Raw genomic sequence first — 27,194 nt, 5'->3', positions numbered from 1 at the left:
GATTCCCCATGTCTACCCCAGCGCTTAGAACAGTGCTCGGCACATAGTAAGCGCTTAACAAATACCAACATTATTATTTGTCGGCTGTGTGACTTGTCGGCTGTGTGACTGTGGGCGAGTCACTTAACTTCTCTGTGCCTCAGTTCCCTCATCTGTAAAATGGGGATTAAGACTGTGAGCCCCACGTGGGACAACCCGATTCCCCTTTGTCTACCCCAGCGCTTAGAACAGTGCTCGGCACATAGTAAGCGCTTAACAAATACCAACATTATTATTATTATTATCAGACCCAGTCCCCGACCCACCTGAGGTGCACCGTCTGAGGCAGAACAGGTGTCGAATCCTTATTTTACAGAAGAGGAAACTGAAGTACAGGGAAGTTAAGAGACTGGCCCAAGGTCAAAAGGGAGGTAAGAGGCAGAGCCAGGATTAGAACCTGGGTCTGCTGACTCCAGTTCCGTGCTTTTTTTCACAAGGTCGGGCTCAGTCCGGCGCTTAGTACGGTGTCTTGCACAGAGTAGGCGCTTAACAAATACCATTATCATTACTATTAATATTTTGTCTCTTGCACTCAGATGAGACTCTCTTTCTAAGGCTAAATAGCCATAACTAGTCACAGATCCTTGATCACTCCATCCCGCCTGCTTATGTAAGCAACTCTGTCTATAATAATGTTGGTATTTAAGCGCTTACTATGTGCTGAGCACTGTTCTAAGCGCTGGGGTAGATACAGGGTAATCAGGTCGTCCCACGTGAGGCTCACAGTTAATCCCCATTTTACAGATGAGGGAAGTGAGGCACAGAGAAGTGAAGCGACTCGCCCACAGTCACACAGCTGACAAGTGGCAGAGCCGGGAGTCGAACTCATGACCTCTGACTCCGAAGCCCAGGCTCTTTTCCACGGAGCCACGCTGCTTCCCATGTATATGAGCCTCTGGGATGAGATTTACTATTTGCGTGGATGTCAACTGCCTAAATCAAATGAAAAATATACGGTGCCTGTTTTCTCACTGTTCCGAGTATAATTAATCAGTCGTGTTTATTAGGCGCTTACTGTGTACAGAGCGTGTTAAGTGCTTGGGAGTGTTAACGGAATTGGTAGACAAGTTTCCTGCCAACGACAAACTTACGGTCTAGAGGGGGAGACGGACATTAATAGAAATAAATAAATTTCAGTTAGGTACATCAGTGCTGTGGGGCCGAGGCCGGTGGTGAAAAAAGAGTGCATTATCCAAGTGCGAGGGCGAAAATTAAATGTTGAAAATGTAAATCTAATTTGCTAAAACCATCTCACGGTAAAAGGTCAGCCTGCCTTATCCTGAAAATATTACGAATTTCATTATACCAACCTTCCGGCCCTACCCTCGAGCCGGTCTGTTAATACCCTCCCTATGCCTGAATGGTAATTTGAACACTAGAAAGAAAGCCACGCAAGGCTTTTAGTCTTACCTGCTTTGTTGCTATAACAACCACTGATGAAAGTCATATTTATTCCAACATCTCTGATGTCATATAGAGTACAATTAAATGAAACTGAAAAGGTCAAAAGACACATCAGAATAGTTTCTCCACGAGATACCTATATCTGATAGAGCTTCAATGACTCATTTTCTCCTCTCTGGACCCTTGACATTGCACACACTGGTAGCTTTTTTTTTTTTTTATGGTCAAACCAAGCTGTTCTTGTCATCTAGGGCTCCTAAACATCCTTCTGACATTTAGGCAGAAGTCAAATGGCAATTTCAACGAGCTCACACGGAAAATAATAGAATTACCAAGCAACCCTCGGCTATTCTTGGCCGCTTCTGAATTTGAAGACCCGGAGAGAGCAGCGTTGTCTTTTTAATGCTGAATAGTCTACTGTCCACTTCCCACAAACATCACTTAGAGAAATACTATCCAAGGAAAACCTCCCTAGTCTAACTTTAAAAAAAAAAATCTTAATCTTGAGATACCAACTTATGTCACAGGAACGAGACACTAATAAACTGCTTCAGCTACAATTGAGTCTGACATACTCATCTGCTCTACTACTCTGCCTAACGCACCAGTTTTCCCTCTGAGAAGCCGGAAAAAATTGAGGCTCTGAAAATCTCCTCCACGGGGAGATCTGAGTCACCGGCAAAGGCCTTATCCTCGGGTGTGCTCTTCCCCCCACCCACCATCCCCACGACGAGTGACCAGCCCCGGCCTCTTCCGCCGCCTACCCCCTCCCCACTGTGTGAAGAACACTTCCCATCTGTGAAACTAATGTAGAAAACCTAAAGGAACACCTTTATTTTCCCCTAAGCTGAATGATGATGATTGTGGCTTTCGTTAAGCGCTTACTCTGATCCAGACACGTTACTAAGCGCTGGGAGAGACAAGAGTAATAATAATAATGGCATTTGTTAAGCGCTTACTTTGTGCCAGACACTGTACTAAGCTCTGGGGTCGATACAAGTAAAGATAGATACAAGCTAATGTTCCACACGGGGCTCACAGTCTCAATCCCCATTTTACAGAGGAGGCAACTGAGGCACATAGAAGTGAAGCGACTTGCCCCAGGCCACACGGGAGACAAGAGGCGGAGCCGGGCTTAGAAGCCGTGACCCGCTGACTCCCGGGCCCGTGCTCTGTCCACTACGCCATGCTGCTTCCCAGTGAGGCTGCCGCTACCGGACTGGACCGGCAAAGGTAGCAGGGACTGGACGGTCTCGTTTTATGTCGTCCGGGTGGAAAGCCGGTAGTTTGCAACAGGCGGAAGAGGAATATTTCCCTCAGGTGACTGGATCCTCTTCCCTGCCTTGCCACCACATCAGACCTTGCGGAGTCGCGGGGATTGCTTCCAGAATGCTGGCGGCCCGGAGAACGACGAAGGACTGAGCCGGGACAATCATTCGTTCATTCATTGAGCACTTACTATGGGCAGGGCACCGTACCAAGCGCTCGGATCGTACAATTTGGCAACAGATAGAGACAATCCCTGCCCATCGACGGGCTTACAGTCTAATCGGGGGAGACAGACGGACAAAAACAAATCAATCAGTCGATCGTACTTGCTGAGCGCTCCCTGTGCGCAAGGCACTGTACTAGGCGCTTGGGAGAGGACAACACAACAATATAACAGACACGTTCCCTGCCCCCAGGAAGCTTACAGTCTAGAAGGGGGCACAGACGTTAATTTAAATAAATGAACTACAGATATACAAATAGGTGGTGTGGGGCCGGGGGCGGGGGTGGTGATGAAGGGAGAGAGTCAGGATGACGCGGAAGGGAGAAAAGAGGGAATGAGGGCTTAATCGCGGAGGGCCTCTAGGAGGAGACGGCCTTCAAAAAGGCTTTGAAGTGGGGAAAGTAATCATCTGTGGGATAAGAGGAGGGAAAGCATTCCAGGACAGAGGCAGGACGTGGGTAAAAAGTCGGCGGCGAGATAGATAAGATCGAGGTTCAAGCGAGTAGGTTGGCATTAGAGGAGCCAAGTCCTCGAGCTAAGTTGTAGTAGAAGAGTAGCGAGGTGAGGTGGGAGGGGGGCGAGGTGATTGACTGCTTCGAAGCCAATGGTGAGGAGTTTTTGCTTGAAGCAGAGGTTGGACAGGCAACCACTGGGGTTTCCTGAGGAGTGGGGAAAGACGTCCTAAGCGTTTCTGTAGAAAAATGATCCGGGCAGCAGAGTGAAGTACGGACTGGAGTGGGGTGAGCATCTGTGTGCATCCCTCTTTTCCCATTAAAATGCCACAGAAAGAGCAAGCAAGGCAATGACCTACAAATGGACTATCTTTTCCTCCATTTCCTCTTTCCAATTTCCTTCACTTTACTGAAATAAATAAACATCTTAACGAACCATTCCCATATAAACATTTTCAAAAACAATTCTAGCCGATGGGACCCGACAGTCGGTCAGTCAGTCTTTATTGAGAGCTTATTGGGTGCAAAGCACCATACTAAGTGCTTAGGAGAGTACGATATATAATAAACAGACACATTTCCACAATGAGCTTATGACACGCCCCCACACCAGGGCGTTCTTTCAGAAAATCTTGGTTCAATTTAGCTAATTTTCACTTTGGGGCATCAACCTATGAGATGAAAGCCTGCAGTGCTAGAAAAATGAAGCGGATAGAGCACGGGCCTGGGTTCTAATTCCGGCTCTGCTGCCTGTCTGCTGTGTGACCTGGGACAAGTCACTTCACTTCTCTGGGCCTCAGTGACCTCATGTGTAAAACAGAGATTACAACTATGAGCCCCATGTGAGACATGGATGCGTTCAACCTGATTAACTTGTATCTACCTCAGCGCTTAGTACACTGCCTGGCATGTAGTAAGTGAGTAACAAATACCATTAAAAAAATTATTCTCACCCCTAAGAAATTGCTGAAAAAAGGCTCCTCGATGTTTCAGTGGTATTTTTCTTCAGTATTCCTATGAGAACACTAGATCTTCCTCATTGTTAACAAGACAAATACTTTCAAAGGCACTTTTGTAATTGTAAACTAATAAACGAACGTAAACCGAATTCCATTTCCGGTCTCCAGAGACCACTAGATACCCATTCAAAGCATTCTAGGGCTTCAATCTGAATCATTTCCAAAATAAAAATAAATCCTAGAGACGCAAAAATGTTTTAACCTAAGTGCACCTTTGGTTCCAAAACATTACAGATCACTCCCCATTTTTCTTAATAACGTGAAACTATGCTTCTTAAAACAATACTATTTGCTGTGAAAAATAGATCGTTGATGACTCCGTCTGCATACTACGCTTCTCTAATGCCAACTTATCCACCGTACCTTCATCTCAACTCTCTCTCTGTCGACCCCTCGCCCGTATCCTCCTTCTGGTCTGGAAACTCCCTTCTCTCTACACGTCCAAGAGACCCAACTGAATAACTGAGACCCAAGAGGTTAAGTGACTCACTCAAGGTCACTAAGCAGACAAGTGGCAGAGTGGGAACTAGAACCCAGATCCGTACGACTTCAAGGCCACACGGGACACGGAATGTGTCCAACCTGATTAGTTTCAGTCACTTTATCTGTAAATTTCATTCATTCGATCATTTTTATTGAGCACTTACTGTGTGCAGAGCACTGTACTAAGCGCTTGGAAAATAGAATTCGGCAACAGATACAGACAATCCCTACCCTATAATGGTCTCTCAGTCTAGAAGGGGGCTCTTAAGATTGTGATCACCTTGTCGGACATGGACTGTGTCCAACCTGATTAGCTTATATCCACCTCAGTGTTTCGTACAGTGCCTGCACATAGAAAGAACTTAACAAAAAGAAAAAAAAAAAGAAGGAACGGGACGGGGAGACAGGGCGTCAGAAAACCCAACACCATTTCTCCCACCCCTAAATTGGCTCAGGCCCCTACAGAATCAGAATTCATCAGAGATGCGTTCCCAAATTTAAGACGGGGTCTGGGACAACAAAATTACGTACGCACACGCGCCCGTAGCTACTGCACTGACAAGATGAGAAAATGGAAAGCAAAGTGTACCTGCGGCTCTGTAGAGTATTTTAGGTTCGAAAAATATGCAGGGATTTTTATCTTCGATACAAGACAGAAGCAGTCCCTTGGCCTGAAGAGGGCTTCTTGGCACTACCACCTAGAAGAAATTGCAAACGTTAAAAGGCTTGGAATTTTTGTTTAAATTCACCTTTGAATGTCAGGATGTAAGAACAGGAGTCGTTAACAAGGCGGGGCTGGAGTGTATTTATACTATGCGTTGGTCAAACCTAGAGTTATCAATCGTATTTACTGAGCGCTTACTATGTGCAGAGCAGTGGACTAAGCGCTTGGGAGAGTCCAATACAACAGAATTAGCAGGCACCTTCCAGGTCCGTAACAAATTTAGTCTAGAGGGACCATAGTGTAGCTAACAGTCTAGTAAGGTGTCCCATAGGGGCTTCACTCCTCTGGGCCTCAGGTATCTCATCTGTCAAATGGCTAAAGTGCCCAATCTGCTTATTTTGTAACTACCCCAGCACACAGTACAGTGCCTGCCACATAGTGAGCACTTAACGCATACAATAAGAAGGAAAAAAATGTGGACGCAGTGTGACCTAGTGGAAAAAGCACAAACAGGGGGAGTCGGGAAACCTGGGTTCTAGCCCCAGCTCCACCACCTGGACCAAACCTTGCATCTATCCCAAGGCTTAGTAATAATGTTGGTATTTGTTGAGCACTTACTATGTGCAGAGCACCGTTCTAAGCGCTGGGGGAGATACAGGGTCATCGGGTCGTCCCACGTGAGGCTCACAGTTAATCCCCATTTTACAGATGAGGTGACTGTCGCACAGAGAAGTGAAGTGACTCGCCCACAGTCACACAGCTGACAAGGGGCAGAGCCGGGAGTCGAACCCATGACTCCTGACTCCGAAGCCCAGGCTCTTTCCACTGAGCCGCGCTGCTTCCAGCGTGTACAGATCCTGGCACACAGTAAGCACCTAACAAACTATTTTTCAAAAAGAGCCCCTTCTTACAAATTACAGCACACTTGGCTGATACAACACGGCAGAGGGGCCAGAGCACTGGCCTGCGAGTCAGAAGGTCACGGGTTCTGACGCCGGCTCCGCCACTTATCTTCTGTGTGACCCTGGGCAAGTCACTTCATCTCTCCGGCCCTCAGTTACCTCAATCTGTGTAATGGAAATTAAGACTGTGAGCCCCACGCGGGACAACCTGATTACTTTGTAGCTACCCCGGCACTTAGAACAGTGCTCAACACACAGTCAGCACTTAACAAATACCATAATTATAATTATTATCATTCACTAACCTCACCTGTAAAATGGGGATGGAGACTGTGAACCCCACGTGGGACAGGGACTGCATCCAACCTGATCTGCTTGTATCCAACTCAGTACGGTGCATGACACCTAGTGAGCGCTTGACAAATACCACAATTATCATCATTACTAGCAGTCCATCAATCGGTCGAACGACCAGAGTGGCGTTTATCGAGCCGAGCGTTGTACTGAGCGTTTGGGAGATTACAGTAGAGTAAGGAAAGTAAGTAGAATCTAGCCGGGGAGACACTCGGATAAGCACGACGGAACCCGATCTGGTCTAATTCCGATACCTTTATTCCTGGACAGTGGGCAAAAAAGGCTTCTGGGCTCTGAGAGTGATAGAGAGCGCCATGACCGACACAGCCCCATGGTGCTCTGATGGTTAGGCTTCCACAGTTGAAAAGGTCTCCGGAGCGATAACGGTATTTTGCCGCTTCGTTGACGATCTGGGAAAAGAAACTGCGTCAAGATTAGTCCGTCGAGCAGAAGCTCCATACCGATTTTCCCCGACAGGAAGTGGTACTTTCTGCACATTCGTTCAATTGTTCATTCGATCGTACCGATTGCGTGCTTACGCTGCGCAGGACACTGTACTAAGTGCTCGGGAGAGGACAAAGGAACATAAAGAGACAGATTCCCTACCCTCAACGAGCTTACAGTCTAGAGGGGGAATACAGACGCCCTCGAATCTGTAAGCACATTTGTGGGCAGGCACTGTGTCTTTTACAGTGTGTGTTGTACTCTCCTAAGCGCTTAGTCCAGTGCTCTTCACATAGTAACCGCTCAGTAAATACCACTGACTGGCTGACGGCCTTCCCCAGAATGCGAGGATAACTAACTTCTCCTAAAGGCAGAGCAATGTCCTCCCGGAGAAGGCGACAGTAAGAATTTGCCCGGTAGAATGAAACGATTACTGTAGGAAACCATTACTGTGTAAACGAGGAGTAGGGTGGCTTAGCGGAAAGAGCCCGGGCCTGGGAGTCCCAGTACCTGGGTTCTAATCCCAGATCTGCCACTTGTGTGGCTTTGGGCAGGTCACTTCACTTCTCTCCGCCTCCGTTTCCTCATCTGCAAAATGGGGATTCAATGCTCGTTCTCCTTCCTACTTTTACTGTCAGCCCCATGTGGGACAGGGACTGTGTCAGGCCTGATTAACCTGAAACTACTCCAGCGCTTAGAAGGGTAAGCTTAGCAAAGTGCTTTAGTAAGTGCTTAACAAATACCTTAATAATATTAACGATACTAAATCTCCATCCTTTTGGAAGACACTACTTTATGAACATCGTACTCCGAGAAACGCTCGTCGTCGTGAATGTCCCCTTACCTGATCAAAGGCCGGAAAGATATAATCGGCAAACTGAATTTCCGCAATGGCAGTAGCCCCGGTGACCGCGATTCCGATGCCGAACCCAACAATTCCTTGTTCACACAAGGGGGTATTGAAGACTCTGTCTTTACCTTCAAAGACAAAGGAAATCTTCATACTACATCCTTAAGACAGCTTTGGAATTTTTAAAAAAATCTACAAATATATAACAACTCAGTTGCAAGGACTCCCTCCTAGAGGGCAGGGAACTACCAAAGCTATTGTACTCTTTCAGTGCTCAGAACAGTGCTCTGCACAAAGTGCTCAAAAAATACCATATACCGAAATGCTGGCCCAGCTTTAAACCAGATAATAATCCTTCATCGGCTAGTGGCTCTGGACACTGCTAAAGACCTGGGTGTGACAATTGGCTTCCTTTGAAGTTTCTACTTGTCTACTTTTCACAAATGATGTCTCCAATCTGCCAGAGAAACCAGGAACGGTGCAGAACTGTGGTCTCCCGCGTAGCAACACTCCCACGCTCGAGAAGCAGCGTAGTCTAGTGGATAGAGCGTGGACCTGGGAGTCAGAAGGACCCGGGTTCTAATCCCAGCTCCACCACTTGTCTGCTGTGTAACCTTGAGCAAATTACTTAATGTCTCTGTGCCTCAGTTACCTCATCTGTAACATGAAGACTAAGGCTGTGAGCCCCACGGGGGATACGGAGTGTGTCCAACCTGATTAAGATGTATCTACCCCAGTGCTTAGAACAGTGTCGGGCACATAGTAAGTGCTTAACAAATACCATTTAAAAAAAAAAAAGAATCAAATTAGGAAACAAAGAACCATCACACCTCCAAGCTGCTGGAAGATTCATCAGAGATTTTTGTATTTCACTGTCCCAAGTAATCATAGGATTTGTTAAGCGCTCACTATGTGCCAGGCACTATACTAAGCCCTGGGGTAGATCCAAGGAAATCGGGTTGGACACGGTCCCTGCCCGATGGGAGGCTCACAGTCTCAATCCTCATTTTACAGATGAGGGAACTGAGAAGTGAAGTGATTTGCCCAAGGTCACACAGCAGACAAGAGGCCGAGGTGATCGATTGACTGAATTGATCGGAGTTACCAATGACAAGAGGACGAGCAGAAGCCATCCTACTGCAAAACGGGAATCAACCTACAGTCTCTTCGCAAGGCATTAGCCCCTCAGGAAATGAACAGTTGAGCAGGAAATCTGATTAGCTCTTTTGCTCCCCTCATGAGCCCGATGTCCTGAACAGCTGAAATCGGAAGGTAAACACGCTAAAAGCGCCCATTTGAGCTCATCCTTCATTCGCATGGAAATGAGATGTTCCTTAAAAGGCTCCCGGTGTCTGCGTCAACGGCTCCAAACCGGAGCATACAAATTCCTCAAGCTGACTCTCGACTCTGGGGAAAAGCGACATCGCAGTACTAGACAACACCGATGTGCGTCAGCCACCGAGGAAGACATCATGGAACTGTCGATTTCAATTAACCTGCTCAGCTTTATAAATAGCCCCAGCTTCGCCATCTACATAACCCGGTGCCCTTTCCTACAAAGCGAAGGAAAAATGATGACAGAGGCATGAAAAATGAATGAGCTTCCCCTGCCTATAAACAGGAAGAGGGTATTATAAGGAAAGCACCCTGATCCGAATTGAAGATCTATGAATAAAATCAAGCTCGCGGGTAGGAAAGGAGCGATTTTTACCCCAAGAAGTCACCATCTCTAACTATTAGCTGCTTATTTGCAAACTGTTTCAATCAATGGCATGTCTCATGTGGGACAGGGACGATGTCTAACCTAATTCACTTGTATTTACCCCAGCGCTTAGAACAAAATTTGAAACATAGAAAGTGCTTAACAAGAGAATCAGAAGGTCATGGGTTCTACTCTCAGCTCTGCCACTTGTCTGCTGTGTGACCTTGGGCAAGTCACTTCACTCCTCTGGGCCTCGTCTGTAAAATGGGGATTGAGAATATGAGCTCCACGTGGGACAAGGACTGTGTCCAACCCGATTTGCTTGTATGCACCACTGGGGGAAAAAAAAAATGTATTGAGTGCTTAAAGTGGGCCAAGCTCTGCACTAAACACTTGGGAGAGTACAATACAACAGAGTTGGTAGATGCTCCCTGCCCACAAAGAACTTATAGTCTAGAGGGAGAGACAGACATTAAAACAAATTACCAATAGGGGAAATGTACATCAGTGCTGGAGGTAGGATGAATATCAGGCACATAACGTTAGGAAGACCTGCTATGAAGAGCCTGGAAAAAGTCATAAAATGTGCTGAGGTAAAAATACAAATTGTCAATTCTATGAGGTTTCCAGTGACAACTTACGGACCCGAAAGCCGGGCAGTGAAAAACAGGATAGAAAAAGCATCGATTCTTTTGAAATGTAGTGTTGGAGAAGGCTTTGGCGAATATCATGGACCGCCCGAAAGACAAATGGATTTTAGAGCAAATTAAACCCAAGTGGTCTTTGGAAGGCCAAATGACTCGACTTAAATTAGCATATTTTGGACACATAATCGGGAGGACTAATTCTCTAGAGAAGACACCAATGCTAGGAAAGGTCCGGGGCAAACAAGGAAGAGGCAGACCAGCAGCTAGACGGATAGAGACCGTGACGGCGACGACGGAAGAACCGTTAGAAAGGGTGAGGATTTCGGCAGAGGACGGGACGGTCCGGAGAAAGTATATCCGTGGAGTCGCTATGAGTCGGAAATGACTCACGGCACCGTAATAATAATAATAAGGGCTACAGAGTCAAGTGCACAGGCGATGCAGAAAGGAGGGCAAATAGAGGAAACGCTTTAGCCGGGAAGGCCTCTTGGAGGAGATGTGATTTTAGGACGGCTCTGAAGGTGGGGAGAGCGGAGGTCCGGAGGATACGAAGGGGGAGGGTGTTCCGGGACGCGGGCAAGGGACCTGCGGCAAGTCAGACGAGACTGAGGTCCGGAGAGTAGGTTGGGGTGTGCAGGTTGGGTTCTATAGGAAATGAGTGCGGTGAAAAAGGAGGGAGAGAACTGACTGAATCCCCTGCCTTGATTACTGCTTCAGGCTCCTCTCTGCCTCCTGACTCTCCCCATTGCAGTCCATTCTTCCATCTGCTGCCCGGATGATTTTTCTACAAAAGCATTCAGGCCACGTTTCCCCATTCCTCAGAAACCTCCAGCGGCTGCCCATCCACCTCCGTATCAAACAGAAACTTCTCGCATTGGCTTTAAAGAGCTCGATCCCGTTGCCGCCTCCTACCTCTCACCTCACCGCTCTCCTACCACAACCCAGCCCGTACCCGCGCTCCTCTAAAGCCAACCTATTCCCCGTACCTCGATCTCGTCTGTCTCGCCTCCGACCTCTCGCCCGCATCCTCTCTGGCCTGGAACGCCCTCCCTCTTCATATCTGACAGATCATCACTCTCCCCACCTTCGAGGCCTCAATAAAATCACATCTCCTCCGAGGCAGGCTAACCTTTCATTTCCTCTACTCCCTCTCACTTCTGCATCACCCTGGCACTTAGAATCCTCTTTCACAGGCCTGCCAACAGCTGCTTCCAAAGAACACAGCGCCCCAGCTTGCCCCCATTTCCATTTCGGGGAGCAAAAGAACGCCAACTCCGGGGTGGGCCGAAGGAAACCCCCCCCCCCCCCGGAGCCTAAAAGCGGAGCGGCTCCTCATTCCCTCCTGCTCCTTCTCTCCGTCTCAGCCCGCACTTGTGTAGGGCGTGCCCGGGCAGACGGATGGCTAATAAAGAAGATGATACCTTTCATTTGATTTCATTTTAAGCTTTATTTCGGGGTGTTGAAAGTCGGGGATGCCAGCGTTTCATGTTGAATGTGGAGAGGCAGCGTGGCCTGGTGGAAAAAGCCCAGAACTTGGAGCCCGGGAGAAATCCCACCTCTTCTCAGGGACTTGGGCAAATCATTTAACTTCTCTGGGTCTCTGTTCCTCCCCAGTAAAATGGGGATTAAATGCCTGTCCTTCCTCCCACTTTGACCGTGAACCCCATGTGGACAAGGATTCTGTCTGATCTGATTATCTTGCATCTATGAGACACTTCTTGTATGCTGCTTCTTCTACGTAGATGCAGCGTGGCTTAGTGGAAAGAGCCCGGGTTTGGGAGTCAGAGGTCCACCACTTGTCAGCTGTGTGACTTTGGGCAAGTCACTTTACTTCTCTGTGCCTCAGTTCCCTCATCTGCAAAATGAGGATTAAGACTTGTGAGCCCCGCGTGGGACAACCTGATAGCCTTGAATCTTCCTCAGCGCTTAGAACAGCGCTTGGCACATAGTAAGCACTTAAATACCATCATTATAATTATTATTATTATTACACAAGACTTGGGATGTAATGAGAACTCAAGAAATACCACTATTATCATTATCACTGTTATTATTATTTATTGGGGCAGAGTTCTTAGAGTATGGGACTGGGAAAAAAAAATGAAAGACACATACACACCCAGAGCCAGGGAGGTACACACACTTACACACACACACACACCCCTCACCCACCCACGACCCCCACCCCCACCCCTCTCTCAGACCCTTAACTGTTGTTGTAATCATGTCCTGCTCTTTTCTAAACAAAGCAGGACAGACCAGAATCAGTTACAGCAGTTACTCGTCTCGTCCTCTAGACTTAAGCACCTCCTTTAGACCGTAAGCTCACTGAGGCCAGAAAATGCTTATTGTTCTATTGTACTCTCCTAATCACTTGGTCCAGTACCCTGCACACAGTAAGCGCTCAATAAATCCTGGCTCCGCCACTTGCTTGCTGTGTGACCTTGGGCAAATCATTTTACTTCTTTGTGACTCAGTTACCTCATGCGTAAAATGGATATTCGATCCCTGTTCCCCCTTCCTATTTAGGACTGTGAGCCCTTTTTGAGCCAGGGACTTTGACCTGATTATCTTGTTTCTTTCCCATCACTTAGAACAGTGCTTGGCACATAGTAAGCGCTTAAATACCACAATTATTATTATAACTATCATTATTAGGAAGAGTCCTGAAATCTGGGTCACGGCTCCCCAGTAAAATGGACAATCATCTCCGTCCTAGAAATATCCTCTAGCTTAAAGGTCTCACCGGAAGGAACTACAGATCATTGCTTTTACATAAAGAGAGAAAATAAACTCACCATACTTATCTCGTAAGCCGACGGTGCAACGAAACACTCCACCAAAGGCAACATCTTCACCAAAAATCACTGAAAAATAAAATTATCCTTTTACATAACGTATCCCATTCATTTAGCCACATAATCGACCAGCCTATTTTTAGATGAAGTACCCTAAACTAGCACAGCAGGTTTACATTCTAGAGCATCTCGGTTTCAGCAACGCCATATGATTTATATTATTCCTTCCACATGGGGGGGTACAAGCTGAAGTCGATATCCTAAAGGGTTTTTATTATCACATTTCTTCAGGCTCCGCTTTATTTGGAGAACTGACCGGGGTGAGGAGCATTTTAAAACACGCACTTGTCCCACATATTTGAAAAAGCTGTCTACGGGGACAGGGTGGCTGTTCCTGTCACTCCAGGAATAATTCACGGCCGATTACCCAGAAGACAAGAAACGGTGTGTCGGGCACTGACCCTTGACTCCTACAGAGCCTCTGGCTGGGGAGAAAGGGAGAAAACAAAAATCATCTTTACTGTCGTGCTCATGTTTCCGAGTCACAAACACGGGAAAGGAGAGATGAAACATGTCCGGTTTCACCTCTCGCATCTAAAAAGCTAGGAAACAGCCTTGGCAGGAGCTCAACCAAACAGCACAGCTTCAACACTTTAAATGACAGCAGAAACAGAGCATTCGGTCCATTCTCTTGGTGCCGAAAATCCGGTAGCTAGAGAGTGGTTCTGTCAAGAAATCACGTTGAGAAAGCGCTCCATCCTCCCACACCTGGGTTGGAAATTTTCAAAAAGGAGAGACTGATCGCTGCACCTCTTCATCAGCCTAACTCAGGCTTGGGAAATGCTAATGAAATCACCTGAAGGCAAATATTTTATGAGCCATCTCACTCGGTAAATAGACGCATTTATTGAAGCAGAGGCTTCGGTAAACATAGGCTTGTTATTCTCGGGATTTCAGAGAGCAGATGGGTCACTCTGACACATCGAAATCAAACCTGACACACAAAAGCATTCTATCTTATCTGTGGAATGGAGGACACTACGAAGACGGAGAGGACTTAAGATGGCAAAGTGCCCTAAGCCTAGTTAGGGGATGGTAAGTTCAGCTAGGGTCTGCAGTTCTTCCTTTTGAGAGCTAAAGGTTTACCACAGATACTCTGAAATAAAGTGTCACGAAACACTATGCTTAAAAGGTCCCACATTCCCAATTATCCACAGGATCGGGAGGCAGAAGGACCTGGGTTCTAATCCCGACTCCACTTGTCTGGCGTGTGACCCTTGGCAAATCACTGAGCTTCTCTGTGCCTCAGTTACCTCATCTGCAAAGTGGGGATTAAGGCTGTGAGCTCCATGTGGGATAACCACTTTGCCCAACCTGATTAACTTGTATCTACTCCTATGCTAACAAAGAGCCTATCACATAGTAAGCGCTTAACAAATACCATCGTCATCATCATCATTATTATTACTATCATTACAACACGAGGTAGAGTCAGAAGATCTGGGTTCGGTTCCCGAATAGTAACGATAACAATGACTGTGATATCTGTTAAGTGCTTACTATGCGCCAAGCATCGTGTACTAAGCGCTAAGGGGTAGAAGCACGTGATCTTGGGCAAGTCACCGAACTTCTCTGGCTCTCACTTTCCTCATCTGTATTGGAGCTACTCAAACCTGCCTCACAGGGATGTCGTGGCGATAAAATGAAATAATGGATTTGGAAGCCCTTCGCAAAACTAAAGGTGCGATACGAAAAGGAAATGATATTATTATAAATGGATGAAAGGAAAGATGGCCAGAATTCTATTGTAGTTTCTGCCTCGTTTCTGCCTAGTTTGGCTTGGTTATTTCAGCTGGAATTAATAATTCAAGGGAATAATTCACTAATTACTTCAATGATTCATTATAAAATTAGCTAGCCACTACTGAATAGAATGTGACTCTACCAAGTAGCTTCGGTTACTTTCATTCATTCAGTGGGATTTACTGAGTGCTTACTATGTACTAACCGCTCGGGAGAGTACAATACAAAAGAGTTGGCAGACATGTTCCCTGCCATCCCGACCGGACTTCTAGACTTCTCATTTCAGTAGAGAGATCTGCTATTGATAGGAGTGAAGGGCAGCCACGGTCGGAAGAGGAAAATCCTCTCGAAGCAGCTGGCTGATAACTCAATAGGCTCCATACTCCCAAGATAGCAGATAATTTCTCGAGCTGTTAGCATACACGGACTGGATACTAACCCGGAAGTACAAGGAATAATAATAATAACGTCGGTATTTGTTAAGCGCTTACTACGTGCAGAGCACTGTTCTAAGCACCGGGGTAGATACAGGGTCAGCAGGTTGTCCCCCGTGAGGCTCGCAGTTAATCCCCATTTTACAGATGAAGTCACTGGGGCACAGAGAAGTGAAGTGACTTGCCCACAGTCACACAGCTGACAAATGGCAGAGCCCGGATTCAAACCCATGAGCTCCGACTCTCTAAGGAAGCAGCGTGGCCTAGTGGAAAGAGCGTGGGCCTCGCAGTCAGAGGACCTGGATTCTAATCCGGGTTCCTATACTTGTCAGCTGTGTGACCTCGGGTAGTTTCCTCCTCTGTAAAATGGGGATTCGATTCAATTCCCTCCTAGACCGTGATCCCTGTGTATCTACTCCAGTGCTCAGAACAGTGTATGGCACTTAACAAGTACCATAAAAAAAAAGAAGTGAATCCAAGAGCCAGGACCAAGATTTCTGTTCCAGACTTCCAGAAATTTGACTCCTGTATCCCTAACTGTATCTCTTTAAAAGAGAGCAGTCTAAAGTGTCAGATGTTCTGGGTGGACATACTTCTACTTTAAACATAACTTGGACCGGTTTCTTTCCATCCCCAAAATAACCTCTCTAGCCGAAAACAAGAGCGGTGTCAGAGCGACAATTAGAGGAATCGACCGTGCTTTTTTTGGAAATAAAAACCTTACATGTTTTTGTTTATGAGCGCAACAAATATTGAATGAACAAAGCCAATTTGTTTTTCGGGACTCACCCGGAGGAATAATATTGAATGAACCCCTGGCTTTAAACCATCCTCTGCCCCATTACGAAACCCGAGTGGTCTTGCTTTAGAACTACGGCTGACTCCGGGGGAAGAAGCCTTAATTCTGGGGCTCTAACATTTACAGTCAGCCACAGTCAGCTGGAATACTTTTCAGACAGAGAACAAAACACTGTGTTTAGTCTGGAAGTCGAAAGAACCACCGATGGCGACGACTGAGGATGCACTTAGAAACGTGCTCGGCACATAGTAAGCGCTTAACAAGTACCACTATCATTATTATTATTATTATTATTAATAACAGGTTTATGGACTGCGCCTGGCTGGAATATGTCAGCTTTCCTAGGGACTAGCAACTTATAAGAAGAAACGCTTACTCCCTAATTATAGTGCTTGCTCCTCTGATAGTCATAATCTTATTTTTTTCTGCACACATTCTGCACATTTTAAACATTAAATTGAAAGGCACAATCAAATAGTCCTCATCTGCATATGAAGGAAATTTCAGGTGAATGTAATGGCTTCTGAGGGGGAAGGTCAGGGATAAATTGGCAAACAAACTCCAAAGAGTCTCAAATTTCCACAGTATCCATTCATTCATTCAATCGCATGTATTGAGTGCTTACTGTGTGCAGAGCACTATACAAAGCACTTGGGAGAGTAAAATATAACAATAAATAGATAAAAATATAACAATAAACATACATATTCTCCCCAGTTTGGCTTGTTTTGTGGCCTTTTATTGTGGCCTTTTATAGATAAAAATATAACAGTATACATATTCTCCCCAATTTGGCTTATTTGTTTTGTGGCCTTTTATTGTAATAAACGAATGACTGCCAGAAAACTTCCCCACCCTCCCCCAGGGCCTCAGGATAGTAAACTCTTTATGGGCAGGGAACTTGTCTGCTAATTCTGCTATACTGTACTCTCCCAAGCACTTAGTACAGTGTTCTGCACATAGTGAGCACTCAATAAATATCACCGATGGATTGATTGATCTTGTTCAGCCAAGGCTTTCACAGCATCGGAGAAACAATAGGACACTCTACCTGCAGTGGGATCTTTGGCCAGTGAGTTATCCAAGGCACTTGAGACTGACTGGAAGAGATTCATTTTCTGGGTTTCTCCTGTAGGATTAAAAATAAAAAAGTTTCAATCATTTCATTTACAACATTGAAAAATAAAACAAATGGATCCCCTCTAGACTATAAACTCATAGTGGGTAAACATGACTACCAACTCTATTGGACTGCAGTCTCCCAAGTGCTTAGTACAGCGCTCTGCACACGGTAAGTGCTCAGTAAACTCCTGTGAGGGTAACGATGACCCCCAAATGATTTTCTAGGCGGCAACAAGCTCAAAGACGCACAAAGGCAGTGCCAAATATACCCACTTCACTTTGTGACTGAGAGGTTTTTGGTGTCGCTGTTGGATTGTAAAATCTTTGAGGGCAGAGATCATGTCTATCAACTCTCATAAGCGCTTAGTACAGTGCTCTGGACGGAATAAGTATTCAAAAAATGCTATCGATCAATTAATTAAAGAAAAAAAAGCACAGTGTGATGGTGCTTTGAACTTGGGATTTAGGGCACTGACGCTGTATGAAATTCTAAAACCAAATTGTGGGATTAGGGGAAATGAGCTTCTACCACAGAAGGCTACAAAGAAAGCGTCAGAGAAGCGGTCCAGATTCATTCAGTCGTATTTATCGAGCGCTTACTGTATGCAGAGCACTGTGCTAAATGCTTTTGCACAGAAGACCAACAAAGAGAATGCCAAAGTCAGAGAAAATATTTCTGGCGAGTCGCGTCACGATTCTGATCGGACATCTACAGGACACGGATTATATAGATTTTACACAGGCCCAAAGAGATGCTATTTATCAAGAAGAAAACCTGGCAAGGAAACACATAGGACACAAAATCAGACAAAGGTTTCAAACGATTGTTTCTATAATAAGAGCGTAGAGAGCATTGAATATATTCACTGAAGAAGAAAATTCTCCCCTGAAGTCGAGTATCATAGGGAGTCACCTTTAATCTAAAATTCACGAAAAAGACTTGCTACTTTACCAGATAACAAATTTCTGTACTTCCAGCCATTGGATGCCATGCTTTGCTAGCATATGAGCGCATATTTTTGTCATTATTTTACCCTGGCGAGAGGCTGCCTACAAATAAAAGTTCCTAAAATGATAAACAGATCGATCTAATATTGATCTAAGCCTGACAGAGATGGAAGTCCCTAGCCTACCAGAGGAAACGCGCGCGGAGTTCAATGATTGCTAAGATACAGGAATTGATAAAATCACCCAAATTCATTCATTCATTCAACAGTATTTATTGAGCGCTTACTATGTGTACAGCACTGGACTAAGCGCTTGGAAGATACAATTCGGCAACAGATAGAGACCATCCCTGTCCAATGACGGGCTCACAGTCTGAGCGGGGGAGACAGACGGACGAAAACAAAAGAATATAATCACGATAAATAGAATGAAGGGGATGGACACCTCAATAACAAAATAAATAGGGTCATAAAAATAAATACAAATGAGCCCAGTGTTGAGGGGAGGGGAAGGGAGGGGGAGGAGAAGAGGGAAAGGGGGCTTTGCTGAGGGGAGGGGAAGGGGGGAAGGGGGAGGGAGCAGAGGGCGGAGGGGGAGCAGAGCGAAAAGGGGAAGCTCAGTCTGGGAAGGCCTCCTGGAGGAGGTGAGCTCTCGGTCGGGCTCCTCGAGCCCTCCAAAAATGCCCATCCAGCCTCCGTCTGAGGCGGGGGGGGATTTCGGGGTCGGTGAGCACGAGGTACAGAGAGTAGGTTGGCGTTACGGAAGTGGAGGGTGTAGAGTGGGTTGCGGGGGGAATTCGGCGAGACAGGGTGGAAGGGAGAGAACCGATCAAGGGCCTTCAAGCTGATGATAATGATGGCATTTGTTGAGCGCTTACTATGTGCCAAGCACTGTTCTAAGCGCTGGGGTAGATACGAGGCAATCAGGTTGTCCCATGTGGGGCTCACGGTCTTTATCCCCATTTTACAGATGAGAAGAGCGGCACAGAGAAGTCAAGCCGAGGGTAAGGAGTCTCCGTTTCACGTGGAAGTGGAGGAGCCGACCCCTGGGAGGTTTTAAGGAGTGGGGAGATAGGGATAAAACGCTCTTTTTGAAAAATGATCCAGGCAGCAGAGTGAAGTATGGACTGCAGAGGGGAGAGACGGGGGGGGCAAGGGAGTTAGCGAGGAGGCTGAAGCAGTCACTCATTCATTCAGTCGTATTTACCGAGTGCTTCCCCGTGTGCAAAGCACTGTACTAAGCGCTCGGGAGAATACGAAATAACAATAAAGAGACACACTCCCTGCCCACAACGAACGATGCGGTAGTCCGGCACTTCTAGACTGTGAGCCCGTTGTCGGGCTCTATCTGTAGCCGAACTGAACTATCCAAGCGCTCAGTACAGTGCTCCGCACGCAGTAAGCGCTCAGTAAATACGACCGAATGAGTGAATCGCCGCGTCTACTGCGGAATTTATAACCGAATGTTGGTGCTAGTTGCCTTTCTGAAACCCCCGTGATTCTTAACTAAGATGAAACCAAAAACATCTGCTGAAGGTCACGGTTTATACCGCAGTCACATCCTAGAGAAAGGTCGAAGAGGAGACGGATTCTGTGCGAGGCACAAGAGGGTAGTAGGCCCATAAACAATTCGCATTGAGCGAACCCACAAAAATTGCAGAAATTTCGCTCGGGACTGAACGTGCTCCAGGAGAATGTTAATATACTAAAAAAAAATTTGCCTTCCCCCCAGTTTTTCATTATCTTTCCTTCTAAAGAAAAATCTCAGCCCTCTGCACTTCTGCTCTGCTGTTTATTTGCACACATTTCCGAGGCAATGAATTCGAGGGGTGTTTCGCTCACTGGGTGAAAACGCTATATTTTTTTTTAATGATATTTGGTAAGGGCTTACTGTGTGCCAAGCACTGTACTAAGCACCGCGGTAGATACAAATTAATCTGGTTGGCTGCAGTCCCGGTCACTCATTCGTATTTACGGAGCGCTTACTGTGCGCAGAGCACCGTACGAAGAGCTCGGAAAGTACAGTTCGGCAACAAAGAGAGACGATCCCTGCCCGTGACGGGCTCACAGTCTAGAAGGGGGGAGACAGACATCAAAACAAGTAAGCAGGCATCCATGTAAACGGAATCATAGATATATATATATATACACATCAAAACGAGCCAACAGGCATTAATTATCGATAAATAGAATTATATATATGTACATAGAGACACAAGTGTCGTAGGGCAGGGACGGGGGTAGGGCAAAGGGAGCGAGTCGGGGCGACGGGAAGGGGGAGCTGAGGAAAAGAGGGGGGCTTACATGGGGCTCACAGTCTTAATCTCCATTTTCTAGATGAGGGAACTGAGGCACAGAGCAGTGAAGTGACTTGCCCGAAGTCACACAGCACACAAGTGGCAGAGTATTAGAACCCAGGTCCTCTGGTATCTCTTTTTGGATTGACCCTGTAACCTCCAAGCTTCAACGGGGGCCTATCAGTCCTGATATGTCTGGGATGTAATAATAATAATAATAACGTTGGCATCTGTTAAGCGCTTCCTATGTGCAAAAGCACTGTTCCAAGTTCAACCAGGCCCACATCCTTGGTGATTTTGTGACCTTCAATCCGGTATCCTCTCCTGGGAGAAGCCCTGATCTCCTCTAGGCAGGCAGCAGGTCTGCCTTTTCGGTTTGATTCTGTGCATTCGTCTCTACCTTTAACCCGGTTTGGCTGTTTCTGTTGTTTCATCTCTTCTCCTGGGTCCACTGCCAATCCTCTCGCTCTCCTTCTATTCTGGAATTTTAAGCCCCCAACTGCCTGTTTTCAAAGCTGCCCGGGAAGCAGCCTGGCCCTGTTGGAAAGAGGCCAGGCCTGGGAAGCGGAGGACTTGGGCCCGACCCCAGCGCCGCCATCTCCCGGCTGCGCGACCTTGGGCCGGTCACTTCACTTCCTTGACCCTCAGTTCCCTCATCTGCAAAATGAGGATTCACTACCTGTTCTCCCTCCCGCTTAGACCGTGAACCCCCCCGATTACTCTGTATCTCTCCCCGTGTTTAGAACAGAGCTTGGCACATAGTGAGCGTTTAACCAATACCGCAATTTAATATTTAATTTAGAGGGGAAAAAATCTTTGCCGCTGCAGAACTGCAGTCTCTCGATTACTCTTCCCCCTCGTCACCGGCCTGTTATCACCGTCCTTCCGATGAAGATCTGAACCGATCCGGGTTGCCTGGAAGCTGTTTCGTGGCTCAGTGGAAAGAGCCCGGGCTTGGGAGGCAGAGGTCAGGGGTTCTAATCCCGGCTCCTCCACTTGTCAGCTCTGTGACTTGGGGCAAGTCACTTCTCTGGGCCTCGGTTACCTCTTCTGTAAAATGGGGATTAAGACTGGGAGCCCCAACCTGATAACCTTGTATCCCCCGCCCCCCAGCGCTTAGGACAGTGCTTGGCACGTAGTAAGCGCTTAACAAGTGCCATCATTGCGATAGGCAACGGAGCTGATGAATTTTGAATATTTCTTCCGGGATTTGATCACTTCAAGATAACGCTCTGATTCCGTAACTCCTCCTCAACTTACCTTGACTCAAACATCTTCCCTTCCCTCCACTTTTGAAGCACTTTTAACTGACGTGAACGGGAGATTAATGCACTGTGCAACGACCACCTGTTCTAGAAGCAGCGTGGCTTAGGGGATGGAGCACGGGCCCGGGAGTCCCAAGGACGCGGGTTCTAATCCCAGCTCCGCCCCACTCTCTGCCGTGTGACCTTGGGCAAGTCTCTTCACTTCTCTGGGGTCTCAGTTCCTGAGTTCTAATCCCCGCTCCACCACTTGTCTGCTGGGTGACCTCCACTTCTCTCAGCCTGAGCCCCCTATTTATTTTGTTTGATGAGATGTACGTCACCCTGATTCTATTTATTTGCCATTGTTTTTAGGAGATGTTCTTCCCCTCGACTCTATTCATCGCCACTGTTCTCGTCTGCCCGTCTCCCCCGATTAGACCGTAAGCCCTCAGAGGGCAGGGACCGTCTCTATCTGTTGCCGATTTGTCCATCCCAAGCGCTTAGTACAGTGCTCTGCACATAGTAAGCGCTCAATAGATACGACTGAATGAATCTCCAAAGTGGGGATTGCCACCCTGAGCCCCACGCGGGACACGGACCGAGTCCAACCCAATTAGCTCGTGTCGACCCCGGCACCTAGCATGACACCCGGCACGTAGCGAGCGCTTAACGGGTATCATTGGACAAAATGATCGCTTCCAAAGAGGAGCTTTACACATCAATAACGTGATGCCCGTATCACTTGCAAGGGGTCAGCTGAAGAGGGTAAATCGTACGGGCCAACGGTAGCCCGGGTGGCACGGACTCCCTGGGGAAGCAGGCAGGCCTAGCGCCGGCCACACGGAAGCACTTTACAATTGCCACAGTTATCGTCATTACTGTCACGGTTTGTACGTTGGCCCCTTTAAACGTCTTAAGTGGTCAACGTTCGACCAGGCTTCCTTCTCCGCAGACCGTCCACCTAGTTCAGTGATACCGAGGATTGTCGTTATCATTATGTATCGTTCGCTCTTGGCTCTCCTTTAAACGCCGTAAGTGTCAACAATCCACGAGGCTTCCTTCTCTGCGGACCGTCCACCTAGTTCAATGATACCGACGATCGTTATCATTAAATATTGTCTGCTCTGGGTTCGGGTTTCCTTTAAATGCCTTAAGTGGTCACCAATCAACAAGGCTTCCCTCTCTGCAGACCGTCCACCTAATTCAATGATACCGAGGATTGTTGTCATCATTATCTATTGTCCTTTAAATGCCTTAAGTGGTCACCAATCAATAAGGCTTCCCTCTCGGCAGACTGTCCACCTAATTCAATGATACCGAGGATTGTTGTCATCATTATCTATTGTCCTTTAAATGCCTTAAGTGGTCAACAATCAACAAGGCTTCCTTCTCGGCAGACTGTCCACCTAATTCAATGATACCGATGATTGTTGTTATCATCATACATTGTTTGCCCTTGGTTCTCCTTTAAATGCCTTCAGTGGTCAACAATCAACAAGGCTTCCTTCTCTGCAGACCGTCCACCTAGTTCAAGGATACTGCCAATAGTTATCATTAAATATTGTTTGCTCTGGGTTCGGGTTTCCTTTAAATGCCTTAAGTGGTCAACAGTCAACAGGCTTCCTTCTCCGCAGACCGTCCGCCTAGGTCAGTGATACCGACGACTGTTATTATCATTTCATATTGCTTGCTCTGGGTTCGGGTTTCCTTTAAATGCCTTAAGTGGTCAACAGTCAACGAGGCTTCCTTCTCCGCGGACCGTCCGCCTAGTTCAGTGATACCGACGACTGTTATTATCATTTCATATTGCTTGCTCCGGGTTCGGGTTTCCTTTAAATGCCTTAAGTGGTCAACAGTCAACGAGGCTTCCTTCTCCGCGGACCGTCCGCCTAGTTCAATGATACCGACGATCGTTATCATTAAATACTGTCTGCTGTTGGTTGGGTTTCCTTTAAATGCCTTAAGTGGTCAACAGTCAACGAGGCTTCCCTCTCCGCGGACCGTCCGCCTAGTTCAGCGATAGCGACGACTGTTGTTATCATTTCATATTGCTTGCTCTGGGTTCGGGTTTCCTTTAAATGCCTTAAGTGGTCAACAGTCAACGAGGCTTCCTCTCCGCGGACCGTCCGCCTACTTCAATGATACCGACGATCGTTATTATATATTGCTTGCTCTTGGTTCTCCTTTAAATGCCTTCAGTGGCCAACAGTCAACGAGGCTTCCTTCTCCGCGGACCGTCCGCCTAGTTCGATGACACTGAGGATCGTCTGTTATCATTATATATTGTTCGCACTCGGTTCTGTTTCCTTTAAAGGCCCCGAGTGGTTCACAATCAACAGTGCTCCGGCTCTTTGCAAACAACGGAAGCATTGTTGATTCTTCAGTCTACCGACCTCGTCTAACGGTGACGCGGAAGAGGACCGTCGTGGCGACGGTGATCTATCGTTTGCATTCGGCTGTTTCCCTCTGCCGCTTAACGAAAGGCGATGGCTTAATGATAAAAAATGATGATAACGATAACAATGGTATTTGTTAAGCGCCTACTTTGCGCCGTAAGAGTCGGGGGAGACGCAAGCCGATCGGGTTGGATACGGGCCACGTCCCACGGAATTAGGCCCCATCTCACAGACGAGGGGACCGAGGCACGGAGCCCGGGCTTGGGAGTCGGGGGTCACGGGTTCGAATCCCGGCTCTGCCACGTGTCAGCTGTGTGCCTGTGGGCGAGTCACTTCACTTCTCTGGGCCCCAGTTCCCTCCTCTGTAAAATGGGGATCAAGACCGTGAGCCTCACGTGGGACAAGCCGATTACCTTGAATACCCCGGCGCTTAGAACAGTGCTCTGCACACAGTAAGCGCTTAACAAATGCCAACGTTATTAACATCATCATTGGGATCGTCACTAGTCCCGGCACGGCCGAGTTTCTCTAATTCCCTCTTGCTTCGGCTTGAGGCTGAGAAGGGAAGGAGTACACGGGATCCCGTCGACTACCGTACCCGCCCGCCGCACGGGGCAAGTGCTCAGGACACCATTCATTCATTCATTCATTCATTCAATAGTATTTATTGAGCGCTTACTATGTGCAGAGCACTGGACCGAGCGCTTGGAACGGACAGATCGGCAACGGACAGAGACGGTCCCCGCCCTACGACGGGCGCACGGTCTAATCGGGGGAGACGGACGGACGAGAACAATAGCAATAAATAGACACCAGCTAGTGCTCAGTAACTACTACTGGGCCTCAGTGACCTCATCTGTAAAATGGGGATTCCAACCGCGAGCCCCACGAGGGACAACCTGATCACCTCGTATCCCCCAGCGCTTAGGACAGTGCTCGGCACGTCACGTGGCTCGGTGGAAAGAGCCCGGGCTTGGGAGTCAGAGGTCGTGGGTTCGAATCCGCCCCTTGTCAGCTGTGGGACCGTGGGCGAGTCACTTCACTTCTCTGGGCCTCAGTGACCTCATCTGGGAAATGGGGATGAAGACCGTGAGCCTCCCGCGGGACAACCCGATGACCCCGTATCTCCCCCAGCGCTTAGAACGGTGCTCGGCACATAGTAAGCGCTTAACGGATACCGACATTATTATTAAATACCGCCATTTATTGGAGCTGAGCTCGGCTGAGGGGGCGGGGCTACGGAAAGGGGGCTCTCCGATTGGATGGAGGCTGTGTGGGCGGGGCTAAGGGGGGCGGGGCTACGGGAAAGGGACGCACTGATTGGAGGAGGTGTGGGCGTGGCCACGAGGGGCAGGGCTGAGGGGGCGTGGCTACTGGAAAGGGGCTTTTTGATTGGCGCTGCGCTGGTTAGGCTTCGAGGGGCGGGGCTAAGGGGGCGGGGGTACGGGAAAGGGGCTCTCTGATTGGAGGCTGTGTGGGCGTGGCTCGGAGGGGCGGGGCTGAGGGGGCGGGGCTTGGGAGAGGAGCGCTCTGATTGGAGGCCGTGTGGGCGTGGCCACGAAGGGGGCGGGGCAATGGGAAAGGAGCTCTCTGATTGGCGCTGCTCTGGTGCGGCTACGAGGGGCGGGGCCAAGGGGGCGGGGCCACGGGGGGCTCTCTGATTGGATGATGTGTGGGCGTGGCTACGAGGGGCGGGGCTACGGAAATGGGGCTCTCTGATTGGAGGCCGTGTGGGCGTGGCTGCGAAGGGCGGGGCTAACTGGGCGGGGCTACGGGAGGTGGACTCTGATTGGAGGGTGTGTGGGCGTGGCTACCAGGGGCGTGGTTACGGGAAAGGGCTCTGATTGGAGGATGTGTGGGCGTGGCTGCGAAGGGCGGGGCCGGAGGGGCGGGGCTACGGAAATGGGACTCTCTGATTGGAGGCTGTGTGGGCGTGGCTACGAGGGGCGGGGCTAAGGGAGAGGCGCTCTCTGATTGGCGCTGCGCGGGCAGGGCTCCGAAGGGGGCGGGGCTGAGGGGGGGAGTCCGCGCTCACCGTACTGCTTGGTCTCCGGGTCCGGCTGGAAGGTGAAGTGCGCCACCCGCCGCCTGGGGCCCGCGCGATCGCCGCCCCCGCGGGCGGCCCGCAGCAGCAGCGGCGGCGGCGGCGACGACCACCAGAGCCGGGCCGCCCCCGCCAGCGGGAGCCCGGCCGCCCGCGCGCCGCCCCGAACGGCCGCCGCGCCCGCCGCCATCCGCGCGCCTGCCAGGCCCCGCGAGCTACGACCGACCGCACGCGCCCGAGGGGCGGGGCTTCCGAGGGGGCAGGACGCCCGTCGCGCGCTCCCATTGGTCGATCGACGAGGGGGCGGGGGCTTCCCGGTGGGCGGGACGCCCGTCGCGCGCCCCTATTGGCTGATCGCCGAGGGGGCGGGGCTTCCCGGAGGGTGGGGCGCCCTTCCCGCGCTCCCATTGGACGGACGGCTCCCCGGCGCCGGCCAATCACGGCTCGGAATCCCGGCGAGGGAGGGGGGGGGCTCGCTCGCTCCCTTCGCAGTGCGCATGCGCGCGGGGACCGGCCGGGCGCTACCGGGTTCCCGCTAATAGGCGCGCGAGGGGATTTATAATCATTCGTTCGGGCTATTTATTGAGCGCCCATTCGGCGCGGAGCATTGGCCTGAGCGCTCGGAACGGACAGTTGGGCAACAGAGAGAGGCCCAGTGACGGGTTCCCGGTCTAAACGATCTAAATGATGCTCAGCCAGGCTCAGGGGAAAGAGGCCGGGGCTGGGGAGGCCGAGGTCATGGGTGCGAATCCCGCCGCTGCCACTTTGGGTGACCGTGGGCAAGTCACTCCTCTGGGCCTCAGTGACCTCCTCTGGAAAATGGGGGTGAAGACCGGGAGCCTTCGGCGGGACAGGGAC

General features: G+C 48.7%; 1 protein-coding gene across 1 annotated transcript in view; it reads right to left on the bottom strand.

Moving 5' to 3' along the window:
• BCKDHB (branched chain keto acid dehydrogenase E1 subunit beta) overlaps positions 1-26,432 on the bottom strand; it is a 135,378-nt gene extending 108,946 nt beyond the window's left edge. Inside the window, exons 1-6 of the mRNA XM_029047545.1 lie at positions 26,328-26,432; positions 17,338-17,415; positions 13,251-13,319; positions 8,098-8,231; positions 7,064-7,219; positions 5,479-5,587 (exon numbers count right to left, since the gene is read on the bottom strand). Coding sequence (XP_028903378.1) covers positions 5,479-5,587; positions 7,064-7,219; positions 8,098-8,231; positions 13,251-13,319; positions 17,338-17,401 — 532 coding nt within the window. The 5' untranslated portion in view covers positions 17,402-17,415; positions 26,328-26,432. The remainder of the gene's footprint in view (positions 1-5,478; positions 5,588-7,063; positions 7,220-8,097; positions 8,232-13,250; positions 13,320-17,337; positions 17,416-26,327) is intronic.
• Between the last annotated feature and the right edge of the window lie 762 nt (positions 26,433-27,194).

The sequence above is a fragment of the Ornithorhynchus anatinus genome, chromosome 19 (assembly GCF_004115215.2).
Source record: "Ornithorhynchus anatinus isolate Pmale09 chromosome 19, mOrnAna1.pri.v4, whole genome shotgun sequence".
NCBI classification, from domain to species: Eukaryota; Metazoa; Chordata; class Mammalia; order Monotremata; family Ornithorhynchidae; genus Ornithorhynchus; species Ornithorhynchus anatinus.
Note: the sequence above shows the minus strand (reverse complement) of the source record. Positions and strands in the feature narration are given on the sequence as shown.